The following is a 13,408-nucleotide window of genomic DNA, read 5'->3' as shown; positions in this document are numbered from 1 at the left end:
TGGATTTATTCTTGTGAAAATATTTCATTACTCTTCTGATGTGATTGCCCTCTAAGGAGATTATCCTGTAACTTTTTAAATCCTTAAAATGAAACCAGGACAAGACTCTGGTCCCTTTACTCATGCCAAATTGTCTTTCCTTCCAAACTTGTTTGAGTTTCTCTGTGCTGCATTTTGAACCTGATGAATCAGCCAGATACGCTTTGTGATACCATAATTTTCATGCCACTTCCAGGGAATTATTTTGCAAGGTTTGTATTTGGTGGTGTTTTTGTTACTGATTATCACTCCTGTTCATGGTATCAAACCATGTAGGCACCAGCTTCCTTCTAATCCTAAGTAAGCTTCTACTTCTCCCATCTTTGGAGAATAGCTGTAAGGATATGAATGCTAAAGTTTCAGCTCCCAAACTGGGGGAAAAATAAGAAGAATAAAAGCTGGGGCTCTGCTAGGGCTCTCCACGGAGCTGGCTTGCTGCATATGTTCATCACTGTTTGCTCCTTCTGTTTAGTTGCTGTGGACATTCAGTTACAGCTCTATTAACGCACAGACACAGGAGATTTCTTCTGAAATAGCATAATAATTTATTTTTAAATAAACCACTGGTCAGATGGTGTGGGCATGAGGAGATTTCTGCTCTAGCAGATCTTTGTCCTGCTGCCAGTACAGCCATGTTTCTATCAAAACATCATTTGGATAACTTTAAAATAAATATGCATTTTTCCTCAGTAGGAGGCTCTCCTAGAGCCAAACACATCTGAGATCTCCATGAACCTAGCAAGCTAGAATACCCTTAAAAAAAAACCCAAAAGTCATAACATTAAAAATGAGGGAAACAGCATTAATATAAAACCTTTCCCTGAAAAACAGCACTTGTCCATCCACAGGTGAGGACATTGTAATCTGTGATTGAAGGTGAGGAGCCCAAATGGCTGAAGACGAACGCACATGGCCTCCTGTTCCCATCTCTCCCTGCTTTCCTACCCTGCTACTTGCACAGCTTTTCCCTTCCTGCAGCCCTCATCTCCTGGCCTCCAAAAGTCAAGGACGAGGTAAAAACCTAAGACTCTTTTCTTTTCACAGCAGCTTCCAGTGTTTCTCCTGCCCATGCTCACTTGCGCTCTTCTTTTAACTGTCTCGTTCCAACAACCCTCATCACGGGGAAACTCATCAAGTTTCCCCCAGGTCTCTCCTCTACTACTTCTCCTACCCTTCCTTTTCTTCTCCAAGGTGGGCTCTAGCACTGTGTTCACAGCTACCCTAAGTGGGGAAATATTTCATAGGCCCATTTCCTTGGGGAATGTCAACTTAGTCCCTTCGGACCCACTTTCTGCCTTCACTGTCGGCTGGGTAAGTTTAGCAGCAGGTGAGAAGATGATAGGGAAAGCATGGAGAAAGAAGCAGAACAAGCATATGATCATTTTGTCCTGTCTAGTGATAGTGGAGCAACACATTGCTCCATGCTTCCCAGTCTACCCCAGCTCCTTGCGGGCTCCAGAACCCTTCTTCTCTAGTTTTCTTGTGAGCATCTTCAGGTTCCCATAGGGCTTCAAGATAATTTCCTCCCTTTCCCATTTAAGCAAAAAGGTACCAATCACAGATGCGATGTCCTACACAATATGCCGATGCCACACCTCTGTGCTGATAAGCACGGCCTCACGTCCCCCCATCCCTCCTTGCCCCATACCCCCATGGAAAATAAATAAATCAGGCTCTGCTACATCTTTGTTAGGCGCAAAACGTTGAGGCGCACGGGAAGGAAAGTGGCACCAGAGGCGTACTGGATCTCCCGGAGGACCCCTTCCCACTTCTTCTGCTCTTCATCATATCTGGGGACAGACAGACAGTTATGGTGAGGAAAGCTTCTCTCCTCTTCAGCTGCTCTCCATGGTAGTGGTAGCCCATGGTGTGATGGCCCATAGGCATAATTTGGCCACGAGATACCTGTGGAAGCTGCACGGGGACTTTCAGCCCTGGTCTGGTTTGCAGCACCAGGGTAGAGGACGTGGGTATTAGCACATGGTCTCACTAGGGAAGGTATATTTTTCCATTGGGAAAGGGTTTGGTGGCACCAAGACTGAACATCCATGGTGAAGGCCAGTGAGTGCCTGCTGAGGGTGCTCTAGAGCTACATATGCGAAGGACAGGAGCAGCTAACGCTCTATTGGCAGCCATCAGAAAGCGCTTTCTGCCCACTTGTCTGATCACACATAGGACTATCAAATTTCCAGCCTGAGTACTGGCTTTCCCCAGGAGAGGATGCATTGCAGAAATGCTGCTTCACACCAAAGGGGAGGTCTGGAACCAGCTCCAGGCAAAATGTCAATGCAGCAATAAAGCTAAAGGAGCCGATTTTCCCTGGTACTTTGCTATATGAGGCTGGGAGAGATCACTGAATCACTTAATGGGCCCTCCAGCACAGCACAGGGCAAACTTCTCACCCACAGACCCTTCTGTGAGCATCCAGCATTGTGCTGGTGTAACCAACTCACTGAAGGCATCAAGAAAGACCGAAACTACCTATTCCCCCAGTGGCTCCCACTAGCATCCCCCCCATGCTCCCATGGACAGCCCTGGGGAAGATCATCACCTCCAAACGTCATTCAGCTCCGTTGGCACCAGCTCTCCTGACTCTGTCTCCACTGTGGCGAAGCCTCCAAGCAGGTAGAGCACCCCAGCCAAGCTCACCAGGCTGACGGAGCTGCGCTCCTGCGGGAACTCAGTAAAGGTGTCCCACCTGCCACGTAGCGAGAGGGGACATGTTAGAGCACCCTGCCTACCCCCATGCTGAGGCTGGCCTCAAATCAGGAATCGATGACTGAATTAACTAGTGATGGTTTAGCCTGTGTAGGTCTCCCTGGGATGGGATCGTGCACCAACTGTTGCTGGAGATACCTATCTCTATCATCATAGTTCAGCTTCATTTTGCACTAAGTGAGCTGTGAAGCATACCTGGCATGGACCAGCATGCCCCAGCAGTGGGCCTGCGGCTGCAAGGCTGCAGTAGCATTGATGATGCCCAGCTGTCCGAGGAATACAGACTGTGAGTAATGGTACCAGGGCTTGAAAGCAAACTCCAGAATGGCTGGAAGTTGCTTAATGTACCCCTGTAGCTGCTCCTCATCTACCTACCCCCCCCCCAAAGCTGTGCTCAGGTACGTACTTGTTGGTGGCAATGTCATAGACTTCCACTGAGTTGGTCAAGCCGGAGTCAGTCACACCAGCTGCCACGTAGATCTTGTCCTTATGCACAGTGGCTCCAAACAAGGAGCGGGCAGTCTTCATGGGAGCCAGCTCCTTCCACTCAAACTTGGATGGGTTGTAGACACACATCTTTTTCAGGCACTTCCTAGAGAAAGATGAGAGAGACCAGGAGCCTTGATCACTTGACAAGGGTAGCTTTGCAACATAGAAGATTGGGGATGCCCGCTGGGAGAACATGGGGTCTCTAGAAAGGATTTTTCTCCTCCACATCACCATGCATGCCTTTGCTTGGGTACGCACACAAAGATGCCCATGGCTGGAGACATCATCTGTGTGTAAAACATATCCCCTTCTGCTGTGCTAGTTTTGGGTAGGAGTCTTGAAAGTTCGGTATAGTGCTCACAGAGCTGGATATGGGTCCATGTACCTAACTGCCTCTCAGAAACTTGCACGTAGCCATCAAGACATTGTTTCAGTGCTCCTGATCCAGCTTGATGCTGCAAAATATGACCAGCAGCATCCTTGTCCCCATGACGGCAATGTAAGGCATGTGAATGTATGCGCGCTCACACTTTTCAAACCAAAATCCCTTCAGAACAGAACCTATCTTTGCTGGATTTTGGCGCTTTTGCTTTGCAGCCACACTTTTGCCTTGTAAAGGAATGGCTGCAGTACTCCCCAAGAGAGGCTGTTTCTGCTGAGCCCATCTCCTGCAGGAAGGCAGGATGGAGATCAGATTTGATGAGGTTTTTCACCCCTATTGCAAATACCCATCTGGATTTGACTACTAGGAACACACTATTCCACAAGAAGTCGGATACAGGAAACCCTGAATGTGAAGGAGTTTCTTGCTCTTCAGTGCCTGTTGCAATCCCTGTGACATTTATATTATGAGCAAAGGGGTTGATATGTTCCCTTTCCTGCAAGGACAGTACCATCCCCCTGATGGTGGGACTTCTAAGGGCTTAGGAAGGACTGCAGACACAGAAGCAAGCTGAGAGGGAAGGATCCACATCTCATACCGCTTTTAACCCTCTTAACCTATATAGGATCCACATCGGAGAGGTACCAACTCATGCTCTGCACTCACAGTAGCCTGGGGGATGACTCCCTGAGTTTCTCTTGCTTTTTGACTTACTTGTCACTTCCTTTTCCACCGATGACATAGACAAGACCATTGTGCGATACCACTGCATGGCCATAGACTGCATAGGGAAGGGAATCAGCTTCACCCCACTTGAAGGATCTGGATTAGAGAAAGATTGGAAACAAAAGGATTTGTATCTTTCTGAGTGAGGCCTAGAGTACACGTCACTTTCTGAACCTAGAGGTGGTCACAGATCCTAACTCAATCTCAAAACCAGGAGGTTTTCAATCAGATAGGGCTCGTGAGGGAATTCTGTGATCCTAAAAAAAAAGGGGGAAATGAAATATGCAGAATGTTCATGCCCACACTCTTTATTTTCTGCAGCATCCCCTGCTCTTAAGTTTTTGGATCCACATCCCCACTTCTCCCAGGATTTCACCTAATTTGCAGCCATTACCAGCTGAACACAAACAATGCAGATTTCTGCATGACAGAAAAAAAATTAAACCAGTGAGACTTAGGGGTGCAAGATCCTGAGGGCAAATGGTTTTTTGGCCACCACCTTCCACTTTGAGGTGCTTTGGTCGGCCAGCACTCAGCAAGGGCCCACAGGAGTGGGTGTATCTACGTTTTGCACTGCAGGGCTGTGATGAAGCCTCTGAGATAGTTCTGGGACAGCAGAGGATGAAGCTGTAAGGCTTTGGAAACCCCAAACTGGTACCCAAATAGGGCTGACCAATTTCTCAACAGGTGCCTGTTCATATCCATGTGGCCTAGGCTTGCCCCCAGTTTTCATACATGTAGACTGTAGCCCCTAAGACCAGCACTTTATTTTACTTAAGAACTGAGAGTGTTTTCTAATTGGCCAACCAATCTGGGCAAATATTTGATCCCGTAGAGCAGCACTTTGCCCTCTCCAGGTTTGTTACAGGTTGAAATCTTGACTTAAATACTGATAGAAATACAAGTGGTGCTGATCACATCTCTGCCAGCTTCAAATCAGTATTCAGGCCACCACCTGAGCACTCAGTGGGGGCAGACACAGGGGCAGATGAATGCCCCATTCTGTGGGAATGAAACTGGTTTCAAATCTTTGCCTATAAAACAGACTTTGAAACACACACATCTAAATATAAACCAAGCAAAGGCTTGTCAATGTTTACTGCTCTGCCTCTTTGGCAACATCTCTTCGAATGCTTCCGTCTCCTGCGAGCAGAAAAGGATGGTGCTTTTTAATAAGGGTTATGACCTAGTGTGGATCAGAGCCCATTGTCCAGAAATAATTGGATATTAAGCCTGATATCCATTAGGCTGGTCCATTCAGTGCCACATCTGAGTGTTACCAAAACAAACTTTCCTGTTCAAAGCCACTCCTGGTGAGATCATGGTGAATGTCACTGGATCTCCAACCAATGGGCAAGAGCAGAAGGAAAAACTCCTCTCACTCCTCTGTATACACCTCACATACACATCTACTAAGATCAGTCCCTGATAACATAATATCCCCATTACAGCTTCCATCTTGGGGAGGCTCAGTTACAATAAATGAAGCAGCTGGACACAGACAGCTCAACACCCCAGGGTACAGCCTGAGATAGTCCCAATGGTCCCAGCATCTAGATGCAGAGTTTGAGCCCTGCCTCCGAAAACTCTCAGCCCCTGGGGAGCAGGGCTCGTTTTCAATGGCAGCTGCTTCATCTTCCCCTGTAAGCCACCTCCCGCCCCACACTCGCATGTGAACACTCACAGCCGGTCGTAACACAGGACCGAATCCAAAGTCTTCTCTCCCTCTTTCAGTTCTTTTCCTCCGACCACAAAAATAGAGTTTTCTGCCTCTCCCAGGCCAAAGAGGCAGCGAGGGGAAGGCAGGGGGGGCATCCCCAGCCAGTCTGCATCCAGATGGTCATACTGAAAGGAAACACATGGCCGTAAGTGTGTGCTCACCCAGCGCATTTGCTTGGCAAAAATCAGGGCCCAGAGGCTGAGGGAAAAGTCTATTCCCATGTGCAGCTTGGTCACCCCAGTAGGCACTTCCTGCAATGCCTGTGCCTTACCATCTGGTCAGAAAGGGAGATTTTAGTGCAATTCCAAGTCATATATCATATAAAATAAGTTTTATGACAAGGCACAAGAGAAGAGATGCAGCAGCATGGATATATTCTTTCCTATGCACCAAAGCCTTGACTTAGAATAAGGTTGGTCATCCTCAGAGGAGAGAGTCCCATGTTGGACCTACAGTGGATAGTTCCTGGAACTGGATTTGCTGAAGCACTTGAATCCTAGAATTTTTGCCTGAACCTCTTCAGGTGTAACCCATGCCACAGTATTTCATCCTGATACTTTCCATCTCTGCCAGGTACAGCATAGCGTTGGCAATGTTGGCTACACAGCTCACTCTCCTGAGCCCCTTCTTTTCCCCCCTATTCTTCTTTCTGGCAAATGATCAGTTACCGTGCTCCACTACACCTCTGCTTCTTAAGATACTGATATTGTCCTGTATCACCTCAGTGTGTGTGAATTCATGAGATGAACCGTACGTGAGTCTATCTGCATAACAGCTATTTCCACAATACTTACCTACCCAACACAGTACAACACAGCTGAGATGGTACTGCAAAGACCAGAACTCTTCTTGCTGACCAAAGTGTGCCAGACCTATCGGATAGATGGGAAAACTGATTCATACAGCACTATTAAATCAGATGTCCAAATCCTTGCAGGTCCTTGGACATCTATAGATCAAGGCATTGCCTCATCTCCCACCAGAAAAAAAAGGATGTGAAAGATTATGATGCTGTGAGCAATCTGTGCACCATGGCTTGATGGGAACTGTAAACTGGGGCAGAAACATTAAATATAGCAGAGGAGGGAGGAGGGCAGTCTGGTGGGACCCTGAAAGATGGAGCTGTGATGCAGCATTGCCTGAAGCACTGTTTGCTGTGGGCTCAGGCCAAAGGACTTCGGCTTGCTGGGTTGCCTCCAAAAACTTGGCCTCAGCTGGGTGCCTGTGGTTATTGTCTCTTTGTAATCTGTGGTCCACATATGGGTTATTTATAGTCAATCCTGAGCAGCTCAATCACCAGGATAGTTAGTTCCTGCTTCTTGATGGATTCAGCATTGTTTTCAAGTCATTAATCTTAGAACCGACAAATAAGGGATACCCTCTTGCATCTGAAATGTCAATAGGATCCTTTTGTTCCTGCCAAAATTTGCAATGCCTTGGGGATTTATCAACATTTTTGTATTTTGGTGCCTGTCCTTAAGTCTAAACTATCCCTGACCTAACTGTCCTGGCTTCAGCAGGAGGAATGTGAAACTGGGGAGGATAGAAACAGAGTCAGAAGGTTGCTGCTGCACTGGCACGATGGTTCAAAGTTTTGTTGTATAGCTGCCTGTCTACATTTGTGTGAAGTTTCTTCTGAAAAAAAAAGTCTCAAAAAGGCTCTCTTGCTCTTACAGGAACCTCAGGTTACGTAATGACACTGATGGCAATAAATTACACCTTTGAAACTGATGGCACTTTCCACCCCTGGGAGGCTTGTCTGCAATTCCCATGCATGAGTGTCACAGAAAGCTGTGACGGCACCACTGTCCCCTTCTTGTGGGCAAGGCGATACAAACAGCCACCTGATACCCAAGGCATTTGCTACTTGAGTCAGTGGCAAACTGGGAGCTGAATATAAAATCTTTGCTGTTTTCAGCTTAGAATCATGGAATGCTTTAGGTTGGAGTATTGGGGTTGGAGCAAACCCCATGCTCAGGCAGGCACAACTTTGGAGGGGGAGCAGGTTGCAAGGCTTTGTGCAGTCAAATATTAAATGTCTCCAATGATGGAGGTTTTGTGACCTCTCTGGAGCCCTGCTTCAGTACCTCACCACCTCAGCTGGGAAAACTTTCCTCGCAACTAACTGAAATTTCCATTACTGCAACCGGTGGCCATTGTCTCTTGTCCCATCTTTGTGCAAACACAAGAAGAGACTGGATCCCTCTTCTGTGTCCCCTCTTACGAGGAAGCTGCAGACATCAGTGAGATCTTCCCTTCCCCTTCTCCAGACTGATCAGACCCAGCACACATCCAGGGACAAGAACAGCACTAGAAATGTGGCACATACTGCTAGGTGGGGAAATATACCCTTTGTCCTTGGGGTGTTTGCTCTGTGGCTGTAGCTGCTGCTGTTCCTTTGTTGGCACATGGCAGAGTCACCCTTGGGTTTTGCTGGGGATTCGTAATACAAAGGATGCAAAACAGAACCCAGACATGATGTCACTAACCTTCCAGCAGCAAGGGCTGGACAAAATACAGCGTTCAAAGTGGTTCCCTATTCAGGATTTGAATCAGGAAGGCTTATTCCTTTTACCTACTCCGTCAAGCCTCCTTCTCCAATTACCAAGATCCCTTTCGTGGGATATGCCTTAAAAATATAGGGAGAAGAGTGAAGCATCTCAGATGTTTCACCTTCATTTACAACTTTCATTTTAGTATCGTATGACAACGAATGTTACTTTTGTCACATGGACGCTAAAGACTGGTGAGGCTCCAAAGTGGTCAAGGAAACAAGAAAAACAAAGCTAGTACCTGTAGGAAGTAGGAACTCATGGGATCCTCTTTGCTGTCCTCGTTGTAGTATAGTCCTCCAACAATGAAGATCTGATTCTCTTTGGTCACCAGACTGACGTGATTCTTTGGGATTTGAGTAGACAGGGAGGCAAAATAGCACTCGTTGGCAGTGGGATCATAGGCCACTGCTCCACTGTCGCTCACCATGAAAATAAGGTCCTGGAGAAACATCCCAAAGCGCATTGTGTCATTTAAGATCCCTGGGAGAGCATCTTCCTCTGTATCTTCCTCCTCATCTACTGCTCCGTTGACAACATTGTCGTTCTCTTGCTTTTCGTTGCTTTTCTTCACTTTCTTCTTCCTCACCACAGTGAATTTGCCTTTCTGGGCATCCTTCACCATTTGCAGTTTCTTGAGCAGCTCTGGACTGGACTTCACCATGGCGTGCTTTTCCACGTGGTCCTTCATGTAGTCGTTGGGCATGAGGCGGAAGCGGATGCTTTCAAAGATGACAGGCAAGGCCTTCTGCCGGCTCTCATGGTCCTTGGTCCCCACCCACTTCATCACTACTTCAAAGACAGTCTCCTCTTTCTCAATGTTGAGGGAGTCACTGGAGATGATTGCAATAAGCTCGTCGGGGGAGAGCTGGTAGAACTCCTCATCACGAGAAACCAGTGCAAAGCGATCACAGATGAAATCCCTCGCTGCCACGGCCAGCCGGGCACAATCCAGCATCAAGCCCAGCCTGAAGATAGCCAAGCAGTTGCTGAGGCAGAGCCTCTTCTGCAAGTAGGACACACAGACGGTGAAGATGGAGGGGATTTGGAACATGTTGGCCACGGAGAAGATGTCCTGCACATTCTGCTCTGTGATCTCCAGCTCAGAGGTGTAGATATAATGGAGGATCTTGCCCATGACATCTGGATCAACATCTTCCAAACTGACCTCCCTCTTCTTGCTCTCTTCCATGTCTGAGAGGAACATTGCTCGGAAATATGGGCTGCATGCTGCCAGTACCAGCCGATGGCAGGGAAACTCTTTCCCCTTGACTTTCAAGACACAGTCCAGAAACTTATCGTGGTCCAACATGTCTTTGAGTCCATCCTGGAGAAGAGTTTGCTGGTAAAGACGCAATTCTTCCGCTTGATCTAAAGGCAAACCCATGGTGAAGACTACCTGCTCTTCTTCCTTTTTTTCCCAATCCTTCTTTTATAGATATGTATTTATGAATATATCTATAACTAAGCCCCTGGTAAAGAAACTTGCTCAAAGCAGGGCTCACGGTCTCCCTTGCTTCCAGACCGTTGACACAGTGGGAATGTGAAGCGCTTGCTACTATCGCAGCTGTCTGTGTACTTCAGTTTCCAGCGTAGGGCTTTATATATAGCCACAGCGCTAGAAAGCTTAAGGAATCTATACTGAAGCATGTGTAAGCCGATCACCCTTTAATATGACACATTGGACAAAGAGGAAAGGAGGGGGCCGGGGGAACAGCTGTAATTCCAGCCTCCATGCTTCAGGAAGGGTCTGTCAGCCCATGAGTCACCCCAGGGGGAGCAGGAGTTCTTACTGCCATGTCATGACGGGAGACATATGTGACCCATTGGCTCAGCCACCGTGCTTGGGAAACAACATCCAGATGAATCGAACGTCTGAATCTGCCTTCTGGGTCATGAATGGCAAGGCTGAGACCTTCTCCCAGCACTGCTAAAATGACTGCTCTGAAACTCCTAAACCTTTTGCTGTGCTAAAAATAGACAGTGAAGTCAAAGCTGGAAAGATGCAATAAAAGAGTGTCTTATGTGGGCCTTGTGGCATTCCTGGCTCCAGCCAGCTCGCTCCCAGGGCTGCTTTTCTGCAGAAGTTTGTCCTTTATTCTCCTCTGGAGTCACTTTTCAGGGGTCTGGAAGGGAGTGGAAAATAAAGATAGAGCTATTTATTTACATCCCTGTGCGGGATATGACACCTATGCTGGAGGTTACTTAAAAAGTCTCACTCTTTAGAAGAGACTTGTGGAGCCTGGGAGGGGAATAGCTCTTCGTGCCTGCAATACATGCGTGGGCCTGAATGGCACAGTCTCTGTTAATAAATCCGTCTTTTACACATCTTGGTGACAGAAAGTCTGAGGCAGCAGATTGAGAAGTAAAGAGAGAGCAACGGAGGGCTTCAGCTCACAGATTAAGACTTCTAAACACAGGTATATTCTTGTAAGTTGAGCATCTCCTGCTAAGGCCTGCTGAGATTCAACACCCTTATGTTGAAGCCTAGAGCCACAGCAGGACAACCTGCCTTGCCTTGAGCCTATGTTCCAGAAAGGCTGAGTCTCCAGCAGGTCTAATGTCCTGCTTGCATGCCATGGATGTCTAGGAAGCCCCATGGGTCTTCAAACGGACAGGTTTTGTTCAGCTCTTCCCATGGAGCTCATGAAGGGGCAAATTAGTTTGGATAGACATGGGTGAGCAGAATAGCTGTAATTATACCTACAATAAAAATTGTACATGTATCCGTTTTATCTCTGTTACTATGGACCCCTTGGGCTGGCTGACACTCAGTTATGGCACAGATTTAATTAACGATCTAATTAAGTTCATGCAAAGATATTAGCCACTCTTCTTTGTGTATTTAAAGCCACATTAACCCCTTACCCTGGCATGGATGTATTTATAAAAGTGCTTTGTGCTTTTGGTATGAAGCCCCTTTGGTACTGGTGAGGTTCCAGCAGCATCTGGGAGGTACCAATATAGCAGGGAAATAATCGTAAGCTGGTTTTGGAGCTCACATGATAAGCTCTTCTGCTGGCTGCTCATCTGTGATGGGATCAGGCAGTGAGAGCTGATCTTTGAACTGGGTCAAACTTCAGAAACATTCCTGTGCTCCCAGACATGAGGGGCTGGACACTCCCATCCTCCCCTCTCCCCTCCTCTGCATTAATTCTGCTCTTTCCCAAGTTTAATCATAATGTCGTGCTACCAGCAGGGATTTTTCCCCCTCTGCCTTTAATCTCCCTTGAGCCCTGGGTTGTTTTCCTTTTCACTGTGCTGCTCAGTGTGTACTGCCATCCAAGGTTGCTTCCATGTTCCCTGCATCACGAAGTGTGGCTGCTGAAGCGCAGCTACAGCCCAACCCTTCTCAGAAGTGCTTTCACCAGACAGTAGGTCTATGGCTTCTCCCAGGTTTGTGGTCCACCTGGGAAAAGAGCACTATGCTGGTCCCAAACCTAGTCTGGGGTCTCCCATTGGCTTCAATGGTTTTGCACAGTGGCTGGGGCAGCTCCAAGGCATGGGGGTGCTGCCCTGTTTTTTCAAGTGCACTGCCTCCTCAAGACACTGTGTCATTTAAGCTTCCTACAAGCATGGGGAGATGTAGGTATCCCTGGGAGCTGGCTCATTGTACCCAAGTTAAGCACTTACCTGAGATGAGAGGACTGTTGGAGCTAGTCCAGAGGAGGCCAGAAGGATGCTCCAGGGGCTGGAGCACCTCTGCTATGGAAACAGGCTGAGAGAGCTGGGCTTGTTCAGCCTGGATTAGAGAAGGCTCCGGGGAGACCTTAGGGCAGTTTCCAATGCCTAAAAGGGCCTACAAAAAATCTGGAAAGGGGCTTTTGACAAGGGCAGGTAGAGACAGGACAAGGGGGAATGGCTTTAAACTGACAGAAGGGAGACATGGAATCAGCAGTGTCATATAATATCACAGAATGGTTTGGGTTGGAAGGGACCTAAAAGCTCATCCAGTTCCAACCCCCTGCCACAGGCAGGGACACCTACCACTAGAGCAGCTTGCTCCAAGCCCCTGTGTCCAACGTGGCCTTGAATACTGCCAGGGATGGGGCAGCCACAGCTTCTCTGGGCAACCTGTGCCAGAGCTTCACCACCCTCACAGGGAAGAACTTCTTCCTCAGATCTCATCTAAATCTCCCCTCTGCCAGTTTAAAGCCATTCCCCCTTGTCCTGTCCCTTCCTGTCCTTGTAAAAAGTCTCACTCCAAGTCTTTTCTCTGATGATAGCAGTGGAATTAGAGGCAGCCATCAGTTCTGAGCCCTCTGCAACCATTATCTCTTCTAGAGGCTTTGATCACAGTAGATTTGTCCCATCTGTCTTTCATTTGCTGGGTCCAGTGTGTCACTGCCAGGGTAAGCTGGTCTCCAAGCAAGTACCTGCCAAGCCCAGAGGGATTTAGCATCTAAAAGCAGATGAGAGGGCCCATGTGGATGTGATAAGGGTGAGCAGTGCTCATAGTTACCATTCATCCACATGAATGGATGAATCGACCCTCCCCAGGGAACTCCCTCCCCTTCACCTGAGAGTGCTGACTGCTGTGTAACAGACAGCAACCCTGGATGGTGGTGGGCTGTTCTGAGATAGCCCATGGCTAGCTGGCCCCAGATCTAACAAGCCTACAGTTAGTGATTTCCAATGATCAGTGGACTGAGTCTGTTATTAAGTATATCTCTAAGTGGGCAATAGCACCCCACCACAACATGTGGGTAGGTGAGGATCCATGGAAAGCATCCTAAGGGGATGCAGTGTAGCAGGATCATTCCTTCCCATGTACAATTTTAG

General features: G+C 47.7%; 1 protein-coding gene across 1 annotated transcript; it reads right to left on the bottom strand.

Annotated features, from left to right (window-relative positions):
• Positions 1-1,088: 1,088 nt before the first annotated feature.
• Positions 1,089-10,260, bottom strand: KLHL40 (kelch like family member 40). The gene is made up of 6 exons (XM_057398915.1): positions 8,868-10,260; positions 6,039-6,199; positions 4,343-4,450; positions 3,164-3,349; positions 2,591-2,737; positions 1,089-1,829 (listed from the first exon to the last, which is right to left on the bottom strand). Exons 1-6 carry the CDS (start codon positions 10,011-10,013, stop codon positions 1,718-1,720), a joined length of 1,860 nt encoding a protein of 619 aa, XP_057254898.1. The 5' UTR covers positions 10,014-10,260; the 3' UTR covers positions 1,089-1,717.
• Positions 10,261-13,408: the final 3,148 nt, after the last annotated feature.

This window comes from Pezoporus wallicus, unplaced genomic scaffold (genome assembly GCF_028554395.1).
Source record: "Pezoporus wallicus isolate ANWC-B61680 ecotype Strahan unplaced genomic scaffold, APGP_CSIRO_Pwel_v1 contig_3487, whole genome shotgun sequence".
Taxonomy (NCBI): Eukaryota; Metazoa; Chordata; class Aves; order Psittaciformes; family Psittacidae; genus Pezoporus; species Pezoporus wallicus.
The sequence above is the reverse complement of the archived record's forward strand: the minus strand, read 5'-3'. Positions and strand labels throughout refer to the sequence as shown.

Coding starts and splice junctions, on each gene's coding strand:
- KLHL40 (XM_057398915.1), bottom strand. CDS start 10,013: ATGGGTTTGCCTTTAGATCAAGCGGAAGAATTGCGTCTTTACCAGCAA. Junction 6,200..8,867: donor TGAGTTCCTACTTCCTACAG/GTACTAGCTTTG, acceptor GTTTCCTTTCAG/TATGACCATCTGGATGCAGA. Junction 2,738..3,163: donor TATGACATTGCCACCAACAA/GTACGTACCTGA, acceptor GCTACGTGGCAG/GTGGGACACCTTTACTGAGT.